This window comes from Triticum aestivum, chromosome 4B (genome assembly GCF_018294505.1).
Source record: "Triticum aestivum cultivar Chinese Spring chromosome 4B, IWGSC CS RefSeq v2.1, whole genome shotgun sequence".
Taxonomy (NCBI): Eukaryota; Viridiplantae; Streptophyta; class Magnoliopsida; order Poales; family Poaceae; genus Triticum; species Triticum aestivum.
In genome coordinates, this window is record NC_057804.1 from 472806463 (window position 1) to 472829826 (window position 23364).

General features: G+C 45.3%; 1 protein-coding gene across 1 annotated transcript; it reads right to left on the reverse strand.

Annotated features, from left to right (window-relative positions):
• Positions 1 to 4815: 4815 nt before the first annotated feature.
• On the reverse strand, positions 4816 to 8898 carry LOC123092784 (auxin transporter-like protein 2). The gene is made up of 7 exons (XM_044514610.1): positions 8470 to 8898; positions 8182 to 8367; positions 7961 to 8073; positions 7579 to 7762; positions 7292 to 7389; positions 5897 to 6362; positions 4816 to 5343 (listed from the first exon to the last, which is right to left on the reverse strand). The coding sequence occupies exons 1-7, from the start codon at positions 8647 to 8649 to the stop codon at positions 5032 to 5034; spliced, it is 1539 nt and encodes a 512-aa protein (XP_044370545.1). The 5' UTR covers positions 8650 to 8898; the 3' UTR covers positions 4816 to 5031.
• Between the last annotated feature and the right edge of the window lie 14466 nt (positions 8899 to 23364).

A 23364-nucleotide genomic window follows, 5' to 3' on the forward strand; every position in this document is an offset into this window, starting at 1 on the left:
GTCAACGTCGGTGAACATCTTCATGTTGATCGTATCTTCTACACGACTCATGCTCGACCTTTCGGTCTTCTGTGTTCCGAGGCCATGTCTGTACATGCTAGGCTCGTCAAGTTAACCTAAGTGTTTGCATGTGTAAATCTGTCTTACACCCGTTGTATGTGAACGTCTGAATAAAACACCCGATCATCACGTGGTGTTTTGAAACAGCGAACTGTCGCAACGGTGCACAGTTAGGGGGAACACTTCTTGAATTTATTGTGAGGGATCATCTTATTTACTACCGTCGTTCTAAGTAAACAAGATGCAAAACATGATAAACATCACATGCAATCAGATAATAAATGTGACATGATATGGCCAATATCACATAGCTCCTTTGATCTCCATCTTGGGGCTCCATGATCATCTTGTCACCGGGTTGACACCATGATCTCCATCATCATGATCACCATCATCGTGTCTCCATGAAGTTGCTCGCCAACTATTACTTCTACTACTATGGCTAACGCGTTTAGCAATAAAGTAAAGTAATTTACATGGCGTTTCTTGATGACACACAGGTCATAAAAAGAATAAAGACAACTCCTATGGCTCCTGCCGGTTGTCATACTCATCGACATGCAAGTCGTGAATCCTATTACAATAGAATGAACATCTCATACATCACATATAGATCATTCATCATTCATCACAACTTTGGCCATATCATATCACAAACCACTTGCTGCAAAAACAAGTTAGACGTCCTCTAATTGTTGTTGCAAGTTTTACGTGGCTGAATTAGGGTTCTAGCAAGAACGTTTTCTTACCTACGTTAAAGCCACAACGTGATTTGTCAACTTCTATTTACCCTTCATAAGGACCCTGTTCATCGAATCCGCTCCAACTAAAGTAGGAGAGACAGACACCCGCCAGCCACCTTATGCAACTAGTGCATGTTAGTCGGTGGAACCGGTCTCACGTAAGCGTACGTGTAAGGTTGGTCCGGGCCGCTTCATCCCACAATACCGCTGAAGCAAGAAAGGACTAGTAACGGCAAGAAAGTTGACAAATCTATGCCCACAACAAATTGTGTTCTACTCGCGCAAGAAGAACTACGCATAGACCTAGCTCATGATGCCACTGTTGGGGAACGTTGCAGAAAACAAAAATTTTCCTACTCGTTTCACCAAGATCATCTAGGAGTTCATCTAGCAACGAGTGATTAGATGCATCTACATACCTTTGTAGATCGCGCACGGAAGCGTTCAAAAGAACGGTGATGATGTAGTCGTACTCGACGTGATTCAAATCACCGATGACAAGCGCCGAACGGACGGCACCTCCGCGTTCAACACACGTACGGGACGGGAGACGTCTCCTCCTTCTTGATCCAGCAAGGGGGAAGGAGAGGTAGATGAAGATCCAGCAGCACGACGGCGTGGTGATGGATGCAGGGCGTCACAGCAGCAGGGCTTCGCCGAGACTACGAGGGAGAGACGTAACGGGGGGAGATGGAGGCGCCAGGGGCTGGTGTGAAATCCCTCCTCTCCCCCCCCCCCACTATATATAGGGGTGCCAGGGGGGCGCCGGCCCTAGTAGATGAGATCTACTAGGGGGGGAGGCGGCCAAGGGGAGGTTTCCCTCCCCCCCAAGGCACCTAGGGGTGCCTTCCACCACATGGACTCTTCCATGGTGGAAACCCTAGGCGCATGGGCCTATAGGGGCTGGTGCCCTTGGCCCATCTAGGCCAAGGCGCACCCCCTACAGCCCATGTGGCCCCCCGGGACAGGTGGCCCCACCCGGTGGACCCCGGGGACCCTTTCGGTGGTCCCGGTACAATACCGATAACCCCGAAACTTGTCCCGATGCCCGAAATAGCACTTCCTATATATAATTCTTTACCTCCGGACCATTCCGGAACTCCTCGTGACGTCCGGGATCTCATCCGGGACTCCGAACAACATTCGGGTTTCTGCATATACATATCTTCATGACCCTAGCGTCACCGAACCTTAAGTGTGTAGACCCTACGGGTTCGGGAAACAAGCAGACATGACCGAGACGACTCTCCGGTCAATAACCAACAGCGGGATCTGGATACCCATGTTGGCTCCCACATGCTCCACAATGATCTCATCGGATGAACCACGATGTCGAGGATTCAATCAATCCCGTACGCTATTCCCTTTGTCTATCGATATGTTACTTGCCCGAGATTCGATCGTCAGTATCCCAATACCTCGTTCAATCTCGTTACCGGCAAGTCACTTTACTCGTACCGTAATGCATGATCCCGTGACCAGACACTTGGTCACTCTGAGCTCATTATGATGATGCATTACCGAGTGGGCCCAGTGATACCTCTCCGTCATACGGAGTGACAAATCCCATTCTTGATCCATGTCACCCAACAGACACTTTCGGAGATACCCGTAGTCTACCTTTATAGTCACCCAGTTACGTTGTGACGTTTGGCATACCCAAAGCACTCCTACGGTATCCGGGAGTTACACGATCTCATGGTCTAAGGAAAAGATACTTTGACATTGGAAAACTCTAGCAAACGAACTATACGATCTTGTGCTATGTTTAGGATTGGGTCTTGCCATCACATCATTCTCCCAATGATGTGATCTCGTTATCAATGACATCCAGTATCCATAGTCAGGAAACCATGACTATCTGTTGATCAACGAGCTAGTCAACTAGAGGCTCACTAGGGACAGGTTGGTGTCTGTTATTCACACATGTATTACGATTTCCGGATAACACAATTATAGCATGAATAAAGACAATTATCATGAACAAGGAAATATAATAATAATGCTTTTATTATTGCCTCTAGGGCATATTTCCAACATAGGCATCCCCAAATATCTGATAGGCAGATTTCCCATTTTGCATGTCAATATTTCCTGGTAAAGTGATTGTTTACCTTTGGCTTTACCAAACAACATCAACTCACTCTTATGAAAGTTAATTTTTAATCCAGACATCTGTTCAAAAGCCCCTAAAATAAATTTGAGGTTTCTGACACTAGCTTCATCATCTTTGATCAGGAAGATAGTATCATCGGCGTATTGCAACATATTAATCCCCTTGCTTTCATCATTCCCCAATACTCCCTTAACAATGTCCATTTTTAAAGCATTGTTCATTAAAATTGCAAGGGCATCAGCAGCCACATCAAATAATAATGGCGACATGGCATCTCCCTGTCTAAGCCCTTTAAACGTCTTGAAGAAAGGACCAATTTCATCATTAACCCTTATTCCTACATGCCCCCCCTCTCATTGTTTCCATTATCCAATCACACTATTTATCAGGGAAGCCTTTTTGTCTAAGCATCTGAATAACAAAGGGCCACTTAATTTTGTCATAGGCTTTTTCAAAATCTACTTTAAATACCAACGCATCTTCTTTATTTTTATGAAAAGTGTTCAAAGCTTCATGAAGTATGACAACTCCCTCCATAATGTATCTCCCTTTGATGAATGCAGTCTGCGTTCTGGAAATGACAGGCGCAACACATTTTGCCAACCTATTCATCAGGACTTTTGTAATAATTTTGAAACTCACATTAAGCAGGCATATAGGCCTGAACTTTTGTATTTGCTTGGCATCATTGGTTTTAGGGACAAGGGTAATAATGCCATAGTTAATCCTAGCAATGTTAATATCTCCCCTGGCAAATCCCTCAACTAAAGCTTTAAGGTCCCACTTAACTAACTCCCAAAAATCCTGATAAAAATCAGCAGGGAATCCATCTGGTCCAGGGCTTTTGTTTCTTTTCATACCAAACACTACTTTATGAATTTCATCCAAGGAAAAGGGGGACAATAATTCCTCTTTGTCTTGGGCAGATATTTTATCCATTTCCATATCCCTCAATGATATGTCAGAATCCTCAGGACGTCCAAACAGATTTTTATAAAAGTTAGTAATATATTCCATCAGGTTATCCTTCCCTTCTATGATCCCTTCATCTTGTTCTAGGGAAATTATTCTGTTTTTTCTCCTCCTCCCATTCACTCTTGCATGATAGTATCTAGTATTTCCATCTCCATCTTTTATTTCTTTGTCTTTAAATCTCTGCAACCACTTCATTTCTTCTTGTGTCATAATTCTTTTCAGCTGCATTCTAAGCTCTTTTTGCTCAGTTCTTTCTGCAGCAGTCAGTCCCATTCTCTCTGCTCTCTTATCAATATCATCCAATTCCTTAATAATTTCTGTTTTAATTTTCCTGTACCAAGCATCCATATTTTTATTCCACCCCTTAGCTTTTTTCCTCAATTCCCTCATCCTAAATTGCCATCTGTCCAACACATCTTCGCTATACCTACGATTCCATGTTTTAAATATAAGTTCCTTAAAGCCCTCTCTCAAAAACCAACCATTTTCATATCTGAAAATATATTTGGTCAGTTGTGCTTCCCCTGTATCTAGGAACAGAGGAGTATGATCAGAGATCTCCCTAGCCCAAGCTTGTAAAATGGCAAAGGGATATTTTTCCTCCCATGCAGGACACATCAGCACCCTATCCAGCTTCTCATAAGTGGGATCCTCTTGGTTATTAGCCCAAGTGTATTGTCTTCCATTTAAAGGAAGCTCTCTAAGCCCTGCTTGTTCAATAATAGCATTAAACATAAAGGACCATTGTTCATTTGCTATAGGTTTGTTTTTCTCTTTATGGTTTCTGATAATGTTAAAGTCTCCTCCAACCAAACAAGGCAAAGGGTTGTCATGATATAGTCTAGCTAATTCAGCAAAGAAACCAGCTTTCCCTTCCTTTTGCGCATCCCCATAACAAAGAATAGCATATGCATGAGAATAAGAGAAAGCAACAGCTAGATGCTTCACGCCAGGCCAGAGCTCAGAACAAGAGACAAACATCAGCCATCACCCTCTCTCTGAATCCAAGAGAAGAAAAGAAACAACAAGCTCGCTCCCTACTCACGGGTAGTTCTTCTTACTAGACTGATGATCAGTAACAGCGCTAATTAACTAGGGTTATCCAGAGCAGCGGCAGCCTCGGAGGCTTCTTAAGCTTCAGAGCCCGCGGCTGTGGTGCCGGTGGTGGCGGAAGAAGTGCGCCGGTGAAGGAGCCGGCGCCGGCGGAAGCATCGTCAGGTTGTGGAGGCCGCCGGGGAACGGCCAGGAGGCGTCCGGGATGGGCGGCGTGGGGCACTGGTAGCACTTGGTGAAGAGGCCGAAGGTGTCGATCTGGCGGACGAAGTTGGTGATGCTGGCCCAGCCGCCGAAGCCGAAGCCGACCACCAGCACCCACACCACCACGAACGCGTTGATCACGTACGTGCCCGTCCATCGCCCCACGAACCGCGGCGGCTGCTCCACGGCGTTCTGCATGTCAAGCGTTCAGGCAAGAGTTCATTAGGCCATGGCAAAACAGAGTTCTTTACCACATTGCAGCACCACTGACACGCATGTCGAACAAATATCATCACTCTGTTCTTCTTTCTGACAGTAGTACAAACTAATTGTGTCCGTTTTCAGACAAATAACGCTTTGACACTGACAACTCATGCAGTTTTGTCTCACGTTTAGTAAAGACACTAATTATGCTTCACCCTTAATCATTGCCACAGCTTTATGCTAACACTCAAACTAGCCGGTCTCTGGAAAAGTCGTGCTGCTGTGCTAGGTGACATCTAATCAGGACCTAGCTGGGCGTGGCACGACATCGATGCCGCTGTAATAAAGCAAGCAAACTGCTGCGAGATACCCAAAGAACATAGGCGTGCAATGCAAACGCCACAAACCCTACCTACTGCATGCTAAACTCCCAAGCTAAAAGTGAAAGCAAAAGCAGCTACTTTTGGTTAGTGCGTACTAGCACTTGAAAAGACAGTAAAATGAATGAACTGAACGTAAAAAAGACAGTAGTGGTAGTTACCTCGCGGGCGTGTGCGGAGCGGTAGGTGATCATGTGCGCGAGCGCCGGGATGATGTAGACGGTGAAGCTGACGAGGAGGGAGCCGACGGCGGAGTTGATGGGCCCGAAGAAGGGGAAGACGATGGCGAGGAACCAGATGGGCACGACGACGGGGAGGCGCGCGGCGGCGCGCTTGCAGAGGCTGCGGCAGTCGTGGAGGCCGATGAGCTTCTCCCAGACGAAGTAGAGCGGCGTGCAGGCGAAGCCGAAGGTGATGAACTGGTGGACGAGCATGAGCACCACGGCGGCGTCCCGGAACGGCGTGCGCGGCAGCAGCGAGAGCGCGTTGGAGTGCGTGAGCAGCTCGTCCCCGAACGCCCAGTACACGCTCGCCGCCGACGGCAGCGTCAGCGTCAGCACGTACGCCGTCGCCATCAGGTAGATCCCCTTGAACTTCTGCGGCCGCCACATCGCGTGCATCACCTCCCTGCATCCACACATCCATCGATCAAGATTCTAGCTAATTGCTTGCATGCACAGCTAAGTTAGTGACATTGGACAGACTGCTCTAATCTAAACCATGGGCTGGTGTTTTCACTGCAACCCTGCATGCAGCGAGCGAGAGGACCGGACTCTGCTCTGACCGAGCTAAGGCGTGGATGACTGCAACTTTGCAAGCTAGCGTGGTGCAGGCTACAGAGTTACATGGACAAGTGCGCCATTTTTGGGCGCATCGAACTTTCGTGCTGTTTGCGTCTGTGACAGGGTTATCGTATCCGGCACGGGTAAAGGAGCCGGAGCCCTGCTGCTGGGGTGGAGTGGCTCCTTTCCCTTGACTGTTCAGAAAATGACTGATGAGACGGCCGGAGTCCAAGGCCGCAGACACAGAGATGCCCGGCCTGCCACTGCGTATGACCGAGGGCGAGAATGATCAACAAAGGCTACTACAGGTCACAGCCATTAGCTGAGAAGGAAACCGTACGAGTTTGCTTGCTGCCAAGACTGAGCAGTGCTGTGGGCCAATGCTGTCTTGTTCGTGCCCAGCACGCAAGAAATGGACTAAGCGTGTACGCTTGTGGTGACACAAATGTGCAGCCTAGCTAGTAAATTTAAACTACGGAGTGTATTCAGCAAAAGCCATTGGCGGCACTACGGAACCGTTGCAGAATGTACACCGGCAGAGAGTGGGCTCGCTGACGCTGCGCTTTCCCGGTACACAGGCCAGCAGTCCAGTGTCCAAAACTTGACATGGCATGTGACGATGCGTGCCCATTTTGTGTATTTATTTTTTCCTTTTGACATGTACTCCACTATCTTTTTCTTTTTTGAGGACGTACTCCACTATCTAATGCAATACTACTACTCTACTACTATTAGTAAATCGACGAAAGGGCGGGGTTTTTGTTAGCTACTTACACAGTAACTGCATGGCCGCCGAAGGTGTAGAGAATGTTGGTGGCCCCGGTGAAGTAGAGCACCATCTTGGTCGGGCCAGAGTGCTTCACACCATCAACCTGAGTACAGTACCGTATACATGTTATGTTATGTACCCACGAAATGGACAGCACACAAGTGCTAATATAGAACACACGTTGCAGTGTACGCCCGATACATGCATGTCAGTCACTGTATTGAGTTGTCACTTTCGTATGATTGTATTGTATCCACACCACACGGCTGGCCACACGTAGGTAGGTACGTACCTGGCCATGGAGAAGGGATGCAACGGCGAGGTACCACGCCGTGTAGGTGGTCATGACGAGGCCCAGGAAGGACCAGATGCGGTAGTTGTGGAACGACGGGATGAACACCGTGGTGGCGCAGCACGCGCCGAAGATGTAGGTCCACGTCCTCTTGTCCAGCCGGTCGTTAATGTAGTAGATGTTGCTGCACACCATGCATCATACACTCTCTTGAGGAAGCCACTCTCCACGGACACCAAGAAACAAAGGAGCCAATAACAAAACGAGCTTGGAGACGATCAACTTTTGTGTCTCTCTTTTTTGTTCTTTCACGTGTCCGTCTTTAAGCAAACACTTATGAGTACTGATAATGATGAACGCTCATGAGCGCGCGCACACGTACCTGGCGCAGGCGATGAGCTGGATGACGGAGCCGAAGAGGAGGAAGGTGCAGTTGAAGGCGAGGCCGACGTTCCTCCAGTGCCTCCCCAGCAGCCCGTCCAGCACCTCGAACCACTGCGCATCAGCGGCGATTTCAGTTCAGATCCGCCACACCACACGGAAGATGGAACACGGACGGACGGCGAAGAATGAACGTGGTGGTCTCTCCTCTCGCTAGCTCACCTGGATGACATGGTTCCTGAAGTCGGCCTTCTCCCTCTCCTTCCTGGTCCGGTACTCCACGTAGAGGATGCTGATGAGGTACGCGGTCCAGCTCCCCATGAGGCCGTAGAAGAGCTGGAACAGTATGCCGCTCAGCATCCCCAGTTGCGAGAAGGAGTAGGGCAAGGTCAGCAGCACCTGGGCCACCTGAGGGTCACCAAACCATTCGCACCGGCGACAACACAAAGTAAGCACTAGCTAGTATAATGCCGTGAGCTAACAAGAAAATGGCTGCGTAATGGTGCTCACCTGGTTGGAAGCGCAGCTGAACCAGGCGTCGTAGGCGGAGCCGCCGTGCCACAGGAGGCCAGAGAGCCGCGACTTTGCGGTGCTGGAGGCGCCGTCTTGCTCCATCTCCTCGTACCGGCCTACGCCGATCGTCCCCGGCGCCTTCTCGTCGGCGAGGCCATCGCTGGCTGCTGCGGCCATGGTCACTCGACTGTCCTTCACACTGGTGTCCTGTCAGCTAGTTCTTGAGGTAGACTCGCGTTGTGTTTCGTTGATCGAGCGCGCACTTAAGCCCTCGAGGTCGGTATGCCGAGAAGAGGGGGAGCGGTGCCGTATATATGCAGACGCAAACGGGGTGATTGGCTACTAGCTGGGAAGATGAATAAAGCACGAAGGTGAGCTTACAAAGAAAAATGGCTTTCTCATAATCTCTCTGCTTCTTTCCATGAGCTCTTTTGGCTACAGGTGGAGGGAGAGAGAGAGACGAAACAAGGACAAAGAAAACGTGAGGCAGTGACTCAGTGAAGCAGCTAACCTTATTTAAGCGAGTTAATTGCACGGAAGTACCACAATTCGGTCATCACATGCAGATTGATACCACGATTGCTAATTTTTGCGTGTCAGTACCAACATTGATCCGGGTTTTTGCAAATTAGGCTAAAACGCGTATTTATACGTATTGATGCTGGAACCGACAGCTGAGCCCCACCCGTCAGGTGCCATGCTGGCCAATCGGCGCGTGCCCGCGCGCTGACTAGGACGAGCCGGTGCGCTGCTGCTCTCCAACCCGGTCCGGTCGCACCAGCTCCAGCCCGGCCGCACCATTCCCCTCCCTTCCTCCTCCTCGACTCAAACCCTAGTCCATGGCGTCGGCGATTCCGCCAGGCGGCGGCAAGGGCGTCCATGGCGGCGGTGAGATGCCGTTTTGGCCTCCTAGCGGAACAGCTGGCGTCGACGGGGATGGCGGCGACGAGTCCAGCTCCGCGTACTCGACCGACGACGAGGAGTCGATGTTACTCACCATGGAGCAGCGGTTGCGGTTGGCGCATCAGTGGGTGGCGAACCCTAGCAGCAGCCATGAGTTGACGCATGGACTTGGCGGCGTGCTGTAAGTACCCTTGTCCTACTCCTCCTCTGATTTATCCAATTGGGCATTTTTAGGGTTTGTTCATCTTCTGCTTTATCCAGTTGGGGATTAGGTTTTATCCAATTGAAGTGACTAGTATAGGACAAATAAACTAGCCTAGTAACATAGTGTATTGCACTCTCAAATTAGTTCAATGACAGTAAAATTTTCGGATTATGGTTTTACTAAGTGAATTAGTGTGGCTCTCCAAATTGTTCTGTGCTGTACTGTACTGTTACTTTAAATTGTTCTGTACTGTACTGTTGCTCTCCAAATTTCACTATTGTGCTGAATTAGTAAATAATGGACTTACAGGTTACTTTAATTTGGTCTGTACTGTACTGTTGCTCTCCAAATTAAGAGTAATTATAATGATACATGAAATTTAATCTGTTCTGTAGTTTGGATGAAGACATTTGGCAAGTAAGGATCCATTTTGATGCAAGAGAACCATTGAAGATGAAGCTGTGTGGTTCAGATATTACTTATCTGAATTTGGTTGCAGTGATGGAAACCCAAGGATTTAATGCATATGTTTGTATCACATTGAAAATCCATCTTTATGAGAGAAATGGCTGGATTTGGTAGACAGTCATGCAGAATTACAGATGATAAAGAGGAAGATCCAGGACAATTTTGTGCTTAATTTGCTAGTCAGGGCTTGTCCACCCCCTGATACTGATTTTGAGAGGCAGCATTTTGAAAAGCCAGACTTGTCCACTGTGGTGTACCAAGAGCCTATTATTTATGATCTGAGTGAGCCTCCTATCTTAGTTGTTGATCAGGAAGGAGTAGTTTTTGAGAGTCAATGTAGCATCTCTAGCACACATCATCCTGCCGGTCCTCCTGGTGTTTGCACACAAGAAAGCAAGAATGCAACAACCAAGTTGAAAGCAGTTTTGGAAGAAGAAGAAGAGGGATATCAAGGATTTGAGGCTTATGAGGACAGTGATGCCTCTGATGAGGATGGTCAAATTGGAAGTGACCCTCATTACATGGTTGATAATGAAGATGTAGAGGTGGAAGAGGGAAAGAGATAGAGAGAGCTAGAACTACAAGAGGAAGAATCAGATGATGATCAATCAGAAGAGGAAGAAATGCTGAAGACTATGCATTATGAGGGTGACACTGAAGTTGAGGACCCATTTGAGGTAGAGGAAGATAGGACTTTTAAACAAGAAGAAGAAACTATAGTTGAACCTATAAAGAAGAAGCAGAAGCTGTCAGTTAGAAGAGGACCAACCACTAGGTCACATTGTAGTGAGCTACCAGAGGTTGAACCTGATTTCAGACCATCATCAGATGAAGAAGAGAAGGGGTTGTTGAGGGAGAGTGATGATGATGGTTTTGAGCCACTCTCTTTTGTCCTACCAAAGAAAAGGAAGAGTAGGGCAAAGAAAAGGCCTGCTAAGAAGTGGTACAATGAGAAAATGGAGCAACCACATGAGCAACTGTGTCTAAAGTTGTGTTTTAGGGATCAACATCAATTCAGAGATGCTTTGTTGAATTTGCACATCACCCAGACCAGGAATTTCAAGTATCACAGGAATTCAGATCAGAGGATAATTGTTGAGTGTACAGATAAACAATGCTAGTTCTTAATGGTGGCAGCAATTATAAAAGGGGAGAAAACCTTTGTAATTAAGAAGACGGGACTAGAGCACACTTGCCCTAGTACCACTGAGACCACCAGGGTTAGTGCTAAGTGGCTAGCACAGAAATATGAGCATCTCTTTAGATCTGATATAACTACTGGTATTCAGACTATAGTTGATGCATGCAATGAAAAATATGGTGTAGATGTGACCAAGTGCATGGCATATAGGGCAAAGAACATAGCTATTGAAGCCATGTTAGGAGATCACAAGAAGCAATATCCTAGGCTTAAAGACTATGCTCACACTGTCATGGACACAAACCCTGGGAGTAGAGTAATAGTCACTACTGTTACTCCAGTACCAAATGCAAAAATACCCCACCCAGGCCCAAGATTCCATGCCATGTTCTTTTGCCTTAATGGAGCAAGGGATGGGTTTCTCAATGGGTGTAGGCCATTCATTGGTTAGTTCCTGAACCTTGTGAACCATTTACATATTGTAGAGTACTCCATATTGTATCTCACTTGAATGTATTTAATGTTTGGAAATGTTGATTACACAGGTGTTGATGGATGCTTCATTAAGCTCACTACAGGTGCTCAACTACTTGATGCCACTGGTAGAGACGGCAACAACAACATATCCACTGGCATTTGGCATAGTTGGTCAAGAGGACACACCTAGTTGGTGTTGGTTTCTACACCAATTGAAAATTTGCCTAGGGGGAGAAGTTGGCAAGTTTGGAGCTGATACTATAATGTCAGATAGACAAAAGGTGTGTGTTTGCATATTTCATTCTGTTTTGAACAAGTGTTTACAGTAGCTTAGATTTTCAGTGGTGCATATTTCTTTAGCTTGTAGCTTAGACTTGTTAAATTGTTTGTGTCAGGGGTTATTGAATGCAGTGAATGTTGTGTTTCCAAATTGCAACCAAAGATTCTGCCTTAGAAATTTATATGCAAATTTCTAAAATGTTGGGTTTAGGGGTGAAGATCTTAAGAAGTGCATGGATAATGCTAGCTATGCCTACAATGAACACAAATTTAATATTGCAATGAATGATCTTAGAGCTGAAAGTGAGGAAGCTTGGGAGTGGCTTACTGCAATACCAAAAAAACATGGGCAAGGCATGCATTTGACCCAAACTGCAAGACTGACTTGGTAGTGAACAACTTGTCTGAGGTGTTCAACAAGTACATTTTAGATGTTAGGAGAAAACCTATAAGGACAATGTGTGATGGGATAAAAGATAAGCAGATGGTGAGGTGGCACATGAAGAGAGAGAGAGTGTAAAGGCAGCAAGATGGGAGATAACACCTCATTATAGTGAGAAGTTAGAGGTTGAGAAGGAGAGGGCCAGATACTGCAAGCCAATACAGGCAGGGATCAACTTATGGGTCAACTTATGGCAAGTTACAAGTGGGCAGCAAACACATGCTGTCAACCTGGAACTTGAGACTTGTGGATGCAGGAAGTGGGACCTTAGTGGCATACCTTGCAACCATGCCATCTCTGCAATAAACAAGGCTAAAAGGAAACCAGAGGATTATGTCAGCAAATTCTTCAAGAAAGATTTTTATGTTGCCGCTTATGAACCAATGATCTTTCCTGTGCCTGGTGAGCATGATTGGATAAGGACCCCTGGTCCAGACATAGAACCACCTGCATTCAAAATCAAGAGAGGAAGAAGGAAAGAAAAGAGGATCAAGGGAAAATTTGAAGTACCAAAGCCAAAAAAAACTTCAAGAATGGGGACCATAACATGTGGCAATTGGGGTCTCCAAGGGCATAGGTACACGAACTGTCTTAAACAGTTGAAGCCTGAGCTAGCTTTGAGGAAGAATAAGCATGTGGTAATAATTTTTCACCTTGAAATATACTGATGTTTTCTTTCTTGTACATTTCTTTCTAGCATTATTAACTGTTTCCTTTTCTTTGCAAGGCTCTCCAAGTACCTCACAGCCAAGAGCTGTTGGTCCTTCTACTACACCAACAGCAAGACAACCAAGACCTGCTGCTTCTGCTCCTACACCACCATCATCTGGAAGAAGAGGAGCTGGCAAAGGCAGAGGAGCTGGTGCTACTTGTACTACAACACCACCATCTGGAAGAGAAGCTGGCAGAGGCAGAGGAGTTGGTGCTACTTCTACTACAACACCACCATCTGGAAGAGGAGCTGGAAGAGGAAGAGGAGCTGCTACTTCTACTACACCACCACCACCTGGCAGAGGAAGAGGTGCTCCAAGGCCATCAAGTGCCCCAAGGCAATATGCTGACATTCCTACTCATGGTACACACACTGGATGGATGACCTACTTCACTGCTAGCATGGGAAGAGGAGCCATGTAATTTGAAATGCTGTGGTGTTATTTTGGTTGAACTTGATGCTTGAGGTGGAGTATTGGTTATTGTAATGTTGAACTTGCTACTGGATATGTATGTGTTGAACTTGAGGTGGTTATCTGAATGTTGAACGTTAGGTGGTTATCTGAATGTTGAACTTTAGGTGGTTATCTGAATGTTGAACATTAGGTGGTTATCTGAATGTTGAACTTTAGGTGATTATCTGAATGTTGAACAGTATTTGCAAAGTAGTACCACATTTGCAGTTACTTGTGACAAATCAGTACCAATACTGCTGCAGGCTGTTGCATGTCAGTACCAATATTGGGGCAACACATTACATGCAGTACCACATTTGGGGATTCTGACATGTGGGACAGATACCTCTCCTACTATTAAAGTGACATCACAAGATCTCAGAGTGGGGAACGAAACTAGGGTTCGTCCATGCACTGTCCATTTGGAGCACAAGGAAGGAGAAATCTCAGCCTGGAGGCGCCGGCGTCGGAGATGTCGTGGTCGTCCAGTGCTGGGTCCGCTCCCGGATTTCGTCGAGCTACAAGAAGGAGGGGGGAGGAGTCGCGCTCGCCGGTGCGCTACCGCGAGAACCCAATCGCATACGAGCCTCCAGTGATGTGCCACTGCTCAACTCCGAGGAAGGCGCCAAGATGGATCTCCTAGAGCTGTCATAACCCTGGTAGGAGGTACTATAGCTGCGTGGATGCTATGGTGAGTGTTGTTTTTTGCCTAATTTTCTTCCTTTTTCTTCTGTGCAATAGTATGTGAAATGATATATTTTTGGAAATTTGGTTGTGGTATCTTAATAGCACGGTGGCTGTGGATTTGTGCAATGGCATGATGATCCATTGCCCAAATTCTGGAGTGAGCTCATTGGGGATCTGCGTGATGAAGTATGGAGGCTTAAAGGTGCAACTGTTGCTAGATCTGAAGATCAATTTCCAATGCAGAATCCAAGTGAAGATGATGGCACAAGGGAGGCCATGTTTCTGTCTCTGCAAACTCAACTCAGAGAGAAGAATGCAGAGATTGCAGGGATTAGGGCCAAATTTCACAATGTGCTGTTTCTTTTCACTATATTTGTGCTTGGCTTAGTTGCAGGTGAGATATTAAGTTAGTTAGTTGGTTCAGTTGCAGCTAATATAAATGCAATGTACTATCTGGTTGTCTTCTGGATCAAGTTGGTTCAGTTTAAGCCAAGTTGTAATGGATCAGTGAAGTTATCTTCTGATGCAATGGGATTTAGTCAGTCTTGTTCCTCTTTTATTTTGTATGAGATGAGTGGTTTGCTGCAACATTGTCATAATGTACCGTCATCATATCCATATACATAATCAGCATATCCATACATAATAAGAAACTGATCCATGTCTACCAATCATAGCACACATTAGTTTCTGGAGTTCAACTCATTATAGCAATACATAACCATTGTTCACAATACATAGAGGAGTTCACTTCAAATGCATAGTTCATCCTTTTCTCACAAAAGGATGAATAGCATAACTACTACATACATACACAACCATAGTTCACCATTAGTACAAGCATACAGTACACAACCTTAGTTCCTAGATGCTAGGTCATTACACATCCATCATTCCCAAAAGGTCAGCAATGCCACTAATCTCATTTTCATCTTCTTCACTTCTCCAAGATGGCCTAAATCCCCCTGAACTTCTCCTTCAACTTTTCATTCTGAAATTCTAACTGCCACTTCTCTTCAATATGCTTTTCATTTCCCTTAAGCAGATCAGTAGCCTGAAGCTTCAACTCTAGCTTCTCTTGGGTGAGCTTCTCCTGACACTTAGTTAGCTCTGCATTCTTCAGCTCCAAATTCATACTAGCTTCAATAAGCACTTGCTTCTCTTTCATTTTGTTCAACTTCAAGTTTTGAATGACTGTTGCTTGAGCTCTTGTCAGGTTGAGCAGCAGCTCATACTTCTGAGTAAGTTTCTGGGTCTCTGCATCTTTCTTTGCCATCTCAGTTGCCATCTTTGCCTTCATATCATCAATCGGTTCTTTTCTTACCTCCTGCTGATATGTAATGGCAGACTGCAGATGTCTAAAATCCACCACCTTATCTTCCTGGAAGTTCATCAACTCATGCACATCTTGGACTAGCTTGTCATAGTTGGCCTCCATCTTGTTCTTCTCTTCTGTCAGATGGTGGATAGTGAAAGAACTTTCAAGACTGTCATTCACCCTAGCACTTTTGGCATCTTCAACCATTGCAAATAGCTTCAACAATGCATTCTGCATTGTTGGGGCCCACTGGTGATCAACCCATTCAACAAAGCCACAATTGCTACCTTCCTGCAAAAACAACAACAACACCAAAACAGTTCATACAGCAAGTAATTACACAAAATCACTGCAGTTGCCAAAAAGAATATCTAAATTTAGCATCAGACCACTACATTTAACAAGAGGAGTAGCCACTTTAGTAGCTGACCGACTAGGTTAGTTACTCTAGTGTTCATATCAAGGAGTGTTCAACCATTTTTAAGCTACTCTACTACCACTATTAACCAAAATTACTATGCCATTGTACTCCAGCAAAATATACTCATGCTTGACCTAAATAAGCTACTCCAGCAAACAGAGTTCAACATGGCACTTACCAAGTAAGAAAAAAAATCACTATGCCTACAATCCTACAACCCATACCGGCTGTGCACATGCTAAAAATCTCCTGCTTGTGTGTGTTCCTTCAAAGGCAACAAGCCTCTCAGATGACATGCCGTGCTTCTCACATGGATACATCACATCCAGCTCAAGCCCCTTGTAGTCTGGATCTTCAAGGCTGAAAGGGACCTTCAGAAGCTCGCACAAAGACAATGGCCAAATCAAAACCTAGCGAAATCAACCAAATCAAGAAATCCCAAATCTGAAACCCTAACCCTAAACTGACTGTACTGACCTGGTTGAGACCGTCTGTGGAGGAAGAATGCATGTACGGGAGGCTAGACTGGTCGTCGCTGCTTTCGTCCTCCAAAACCATGGCGTCGGCGGGGCGGGGCGGCGGCCGGCAGTCGGGACGCGCGCGGCGGCGACGAAGGAAACGAGCGAGGAGGAGCAGGGGAGGGGAATGGTGCGTCGGGGGAGAGCTGGTGCGCTGGGCCGGTTAGGACAGCAGCAGCGCACCGGCTCATCCTAGTCAGCGCGCGGGCACACGCGGGCACGCGCTGATTGACCAGCGTGGCACCTGACGGGTGGGGCCCAGCTGTCGGTTCCAGCGCCAATACATATAAATACGCGTTTTAGTCTCTTTTGCAAAAACTCGGACCAATGTTGGTACTGACACGCAAAAATTAGCAATCGTGGTACCAATCTGCATGTGATGCCCGAATTGTGGTACTTCAGTGCAATTAACTCTATTTAAGCGTATGATCTATGCTTCTAGGGAAACGTGTCAGGGGAAGCAGAACAGCATGCCGAGAAGAGCCAGCTCTCTTCAAATTGGAGAATTTGCATAGTGGGTATATTATCGAAAATTGCTTTTGGAGGCCAAGCTCATTTTTAAAAAAATAGGGGGTTTGTCCTCGGCCTCTGCATCAGAACGATGCATACGGCCATTGGAGGCCAAGTTCATGTAGGCCTCCATTTGTAATTTTCAAAATTCATATTTCTATGTTTCAAATTCTGGAAAAATAGATATATAATTGAAAGTATTACTTGTGTGTAAATTTCAGGACGAAATAAGTTGAAATCAGGGTTGTGTAAAAAGAAAAACATTTGTGGCTTTTGAGCACATGATACTATTCATCCTCAATGTTCATGAGTTATTTTTTTTGTACCGGTCGCATTTCAGGGTATTTCATTCTGAATTTTTACACGCATATACATTTCATCCTTGTATACTTGCATATTTTTTCAGATTTTTTTGTAACCGGAAAGTTTGAAGTTTGAATTTTTTAGACATTTTGGATCCATGGAGCCCGGTCACCAAAACGCCCCACTCATATATTAGTCACTTCAAGTAAAATTTAAATACTTGTACATATACAAAGATAAGAAGTGTTAAATAAATAGGACTATAGCTTAAAATTTTATGCTCTTATGTTTTTTGAACAGAGTATACGTAGCCATATTTTTCTTAATCATTTTTCAAATATATGCATGTTAAAGATGGTGGTATCTCTTCCTATGTTTAAACCTTTTGCATATTGTGCCTCCATTGACACAAGTGTATCTTACACGGGGGCTCGGGGCCAAGAACGCTAAAACATACAGAGACTATTTTGAATTTAATTTATGTACTCAATTTGGCTAATGATGTGAGAGAGTTACACATACTTGATAAATTGGCTAGCACAAACAATTGAAGATCAAGCCAGAAAAATATGATGAACAAAGATACACAAGCAATTGAAACTTGAAATATTGTTTTACAAGAATCAATTTATTCAAAAAAATTTGTGGGGGTGGGGGGATGAGATTAAAATATTGGCTTAATAGAAAAATATTTTTTATTTGCAAAATTGCTAATTTAGCTATAACTTAACATTACGAAGCACACATAGGAAACACAAAGAAATAGTTTTTTATGGCAAATGCGAAAAAATGAACTAAAAAAAAATAGAAAACCAAAATATTATATACTAGTTGACCAAAACTTGAGAGTTTCAAGATGGAGAATATTAGAAAAATGAAACTTTTGTGATGCCATTGAAATCTTTGGTTGTCTTCATAATATTCATGGATGCCATGCATTTTAAAAACTTGGAGAATCTCTATAATGGCTTGGAATATTATATTTTTCCTTCCCCTTTTTTGTTGATTGTTTCCAAGTTCTCTCGATTCTTTCTGTTGATTTGATAGATGTATAAATACACCTACATGTAATCATCAAAACCACAATGGAGCCAGGGACCAGTCTAAAAAAAGTTTAAAACCCGACGATGTAGCTACAAGCCAATCATCTAAAAAAAGTATATATATGGTGGGTCTATTATGATAACACCCTTAAGACCTTATTCTCCATCTCAAAAGTGCTTATTTCTGCTAACACTTCTACACTGGACAAAACACCAAACCGAACCTACCGGAGACCGAACCGGCCTGCAACAAAAACAAAGACCACCCAACCCCCACCGACACCCACCTTCATCCTCTGCCAAATCCCCCCGTCCTCCCCGGCAGCAGCCCACAGCCCGTCGGAGCCCTAACCCCGCGCCGCCAGAGCATCGTCCCACCCTCTCCTCCACCTTCTTCCAGCTCCGCCGGAGTCCCGCCCACCCCCGCCTCCTTCCGGCTGCAACCCTGTGCCACCACTTCACCTGCTGCGTCGTGCGAGGCGAGCAGGGCCTTCCTCGTGCCCATCTCCCTCCCCCGGAGACTACCTTCCCTCGTCTCCCAACGAGCAGCTCCCACATCGCCGCCCCTCAGTACATGCCCCCCGTCCACCCTCGAGCAGCAGCCGGCGGGATCCTCCCGCACCTTCCTCCTCCCACCCCCCGCCTAGCCACCTACCTGGCCCCTGCGACCACTGGATCCGGCGGGATCCTCCTCCCATGCCTTTCCGGCGACGCGACCATTCGAAACAGAGGGGCGGCGTCCCCTCACCCCCGTCCTCCGCCCCCCTCCCCACGCCAACGGGCTGCGGTGGTCGCCGGATCCGGGCGCCTCCATCTTCCAAAGGTCGCTGGCTTTTCCTCTATCTCGTTTTCGTTGCTGGATCCGGCTTCTGTCTCGCCCGTGGGCATCAACGGCCGCCGCGTTGACCAGGGGGAAAAAGGACTGCACCCCACTCCCTTCCCATCGAACTTCATCTCCGCCCGTACAGTGCGGACGCCCTGTTCTCATTCAGATCGGGGCGATGGCTTCCTCCCTCAAGCTCCTCCTTCCCTCACCGGCGATAAAGCACGGGAGTCATGCTACATGCGGTTCAGTTGCCGGATTTGTGGATTGATTGTTCTCCTCTTCAGTTCGGCGACCCCAGCCACGATGTGTCCGTTCCGTCGGCTTGTGTGCAGCTCAGTTACAACAGTGCGGTCAGTACCGGATTCGGGTGAGCTCGCCTCCGTGCGGTTCGCCGGCGTGTCCGTGTAGTGCGGCACATGCGTGACTGCAGTCAGCTGTGCTTGGGGCGGCAACTCGCAAGGTCTCAAGCGTTTGGCCGTTTGAAGTTTGCCCGATTCCTTAATCATAAAAGGTAGAATGGAAAAATCATGGTATCCCCGTCTATGTTCGCGTGGTGTGGACCGCGTGTGCGTGCAATTCGGTCATTTTAGTTTTGTTTCAATTCGGTCATTTTAGTTTTGTTTCTTCATAGTCTTGCAGTGCAGTTTTCTTCTAGGAGACGTCCAGTGCTTGTTTTTGTTATGCGATGGGAGTATACACGTCTATACGTATGATTTCGTTGTAATTCCTGGTGGTGAGCTTGCAGTCCGGTGCGCGGGCGCAAGAAGTGCTTGTGTTTCGATTTGTAGAAAACCGTTGATCCAACCCACTTAGATTTGTGTTGTGGTTCACTTTACCTTCGATGTGCACTGCAGTCATCCCACAAAAGTGTTTCGTGTTTCATAAAATAAGTTAAAAAATAATGAAAGAAACCATGAAGTTCACACCGCCTTGTTTCGGAAAATTTGGAAGTCTCGAGGTTCACTTTTCGTAGTATTGCGGTTCACCAACGCTCGGCGTGAAGTGCACTCCACCTCGCTTGTGAAAATTTACGTCCCACAAAAAAGAAATCATGCAGTGCACTTGTCCGTCTGATGAAGTGTTGGTTTTAGTCTAAATAAATGCGGTTTGCTACCTTGTTTGGGAAAATTTACGTCCCATCAAAAAGAAATCATGTAGTGCACTTGTCCGTCCGATGAAGTGCGGGTTTTAGTCTAAAAGAAATGCGGTTTGCTACCTCGTTTGGAAAAATTTACGTCCCACAAAAAAGAAATCATGCAGTGCACTTGTCCGTCTGATGAAGTGCGGGTTTTGGTCTAAAGAAGTGCGGTTTGGTACCTCGTTTGAGAAAATTTATGTCCCACAAAAAAGAAATCATGCAGTGCACTTGTCGGTCTAATGAAGTGCGGTCTTTTGGTCAGAAAGCAGTGCGGTTTTCTGTTTGATGCAGTACATCCGACGATTTTGGGTCGCGAAAAAACAGAGTGTCCGCATTTCGGTAAATTCGAAATTCCTCTTAAACCGTAAAGAATTAAAGAGAGTGTTCTACATGAAAGAGTTGCGTCTCGTCGATATCTTTCCAACTGCGTATCGTTTGAATCATTCCGACCAGCAGTTTGCAAAATTTTCACAAAAAACGGCCGCTGCCACTCGTCGTCCGCTGCACGATTTTCAAAATTAACTTAAAACCGAAAGAAATCTCAAAAATATTTCAACATATGAAAGTTGCGCCTCGTTCGTAGCTTTCCAACGGCGTATCACATGCCTCGTTTCGACAAACGGTTCAAAAACTGGAGTGAAAACAGTACCGAAATTTTTATAAAACTTGAAAAACAGAGTTTCGCGATTTAGTAAATTTGAAACTGCTCTTAAACCGTAACGAATTAGAGAAAGATTTATATATGTAAAAGATGCGCCTCGACAATATCTATCCAACGGCGTATCATTTGCTTCATTCCGACAAGCGGTTTAGAAAAAACACAAAAAACGCTCGCTACCACTCGCCATCTGCCGCACCATTTTCAAAACTGCTCTTAAACCGTGTGAAATCTCGAAAAGTGTTCAACATGTTGAAGTTGGGCCTAATCCATAGATTTTCAATGGTATATTACACGGCTCATTCCGATAAACGTTTAAAAAATTAGAGTGAAAACAGTACCAAAAAATAACATGTGCAGTTTTTTCCGACGAGAAGTTCACTCGTGTGAGTACTGCAGCACAGTTGGTTCAAGAATGACGTGCACTTGCGTTCAGCGTGCAGTGCGGAAGTGGTGTGCAGAATAATTATTCTGCTAATATTAGCAGAATAGACCGTCTATATATATATATATATATATATATATATATATATATATATATATATATATATATATATATATATAGTTAGCAGAGAAGAGCACAATTGCTTCTAACATGATACCAGATAGGTATAGGTTTCTCGGTGCACTTAGGCCCCCATAGTGAGTTTTGATTGTTCTCATGACAACAAGAATGGGGGACTAATATTTTATTTAAATCTTTGCTCAATTTTTGTTCCAAAAGATATGGTTCTTGACATCTCAAAATCTACAGAGAAATTATCAGCAAGATTAAGGACATTTGTGATGATATTCAAGGACAATATAAATAACTCATGAATACATAGGAAAAATAACATCATCGCATGATTGTCTTAAGGCATATTGTCAACATCTCATGTCTACACTTATGTAGCTGCTAGGGTCATGGAAAGTGGAGGCGACATCTATGAGGATTTCGATTTGGTGGTGCTTCTTGAGTACTTAGTCTCAAACTCTAGGGTGCAAATCCTATGACCGACCCTAATTGGTCATACCTAGCAATGGTGGCGCTTTGTGTTGTTACCTTGCTGAAGGTTTTGCTTAAAGTTTGTTCATACATGATCTTAAGGGTTAAAACCCACGATTTGACCTTCATTGGTTGGATCCGGCGACTACGGCCCTCGCACAACGTTCCCTTCCTGGAGCCTCTGCTTCTAGAGTACCTTACTCGCAGTCGTCACATTGTCATAATATGGTTGGTGCCTATGGTGGTAGTTGCATTCCATCCATCGCTTCATTTTTTTCTTGTCTCCACCTAACATAGCTTTGGTCTTGTATTACTTTTCCTTTTGTCGGTGTGATCCTTTGTATGTGTGTGCATCCTAATAATGCAGAGACCAAGCGTGTTTTCATTGTGTCATCATGATATCTTCTTTACTATTCATTATGAGTCAATAAAAATCACCCTTTTATAAAAAAAGTTGATTTTTTATGTTGTCCATGGCAAGCGAGAGATAGGGCAGCAACACAACGAGTTCGGTTCACGCTTTGGCGAGAATTTTGGGGCCTCGAGTCTTGGTTGAATTTTCTCTTTTGTTTAGGGTCGTTTTTTTACTTTGTTGGTTTACCGTATCATTTGGTCATATCAGCTGTTCTATTTACTTAACACTTTCTCCTTAAAATATAGTGCATACAATTGTTTTAAGTCATCTCTTATAAACTTTAAATAAGTCTAAATAAATATTATATATAAAACCAAATAAATAAATATGAATAATATAATTCATGATGGATCTAATACATGCCTGTGATATGAAAAAATTCCATATAAATATGGTCAAAGTTTATAAACTCAAAACTCATATGCACTATAATTTTAAATGTAGAGAGTATAATATAAACTAGGTTATTTGGAGTTACTCAAAATAATATAAACTATATTTTCCTCCCCGTACCCCTTCTCTCGTGACCCAAGGCACCCGAGGTGTAGGGTTTGACCAGCCTCCCACCAGCGCAGCTGCTGGTCACTCTCGTCTCTTGTGGCCTTAGGGCCATGGAGGCGCAGTGGATTCTAGCCCTTGCCGGTGGGATGGCCCTGTTTTAGCTATATTTTGAGTTTTGTTAGGGTTTGTGTCTTGCTCAGGAGGCAAGCCGGCAGCGACTCCGTGATGATAGAATAAAGTTCTTCCCGCCTAGCCCATGTCCACGTCGATGCTTCTAGCTTTTTCAGAGGACGTGTGGAGGTTTGTCTCTAGTGGATCTCACGAGATTCAGTCGGTGTTTGCGTTTGGTGCATACGCTTCCTTTCGGCATTCGTTCATCTGCGTTTGTGTGTCTAAAGGTTGGAACCTTCCATTCTAGTCTTCTCTTTAACAGGGCGGTTGTTGTTGTAGTGTGCTGGTCCTGTGGGGGCTTAGCACGATGACTT

Bases quoted from the DNA above. Each gene is read 5' to 3' on its own strand.
- LOC123092784 (XM_044514610.1), bottom strand. From the start codon at position 8,649: ATGGCCGCAGCAGCCAGCGATGGCCTCGCCGACGAGAAGGCGCCGGGG. The intron at 8,074-8,181 runs GTGAGCTAGCGA...GCTGATGCGCAG, and splicing joins TCAGGAACCATGTCATCCAG to TGGTTCGAGGTGCTGGACGG. The intron at 7,390-7,578 runs GTACGTACCTAC...TACTGTACTCAG, and splicing joins CATCCCTTCTCCATGGCCAG to GTTGATGGTGTGAAGCACTC.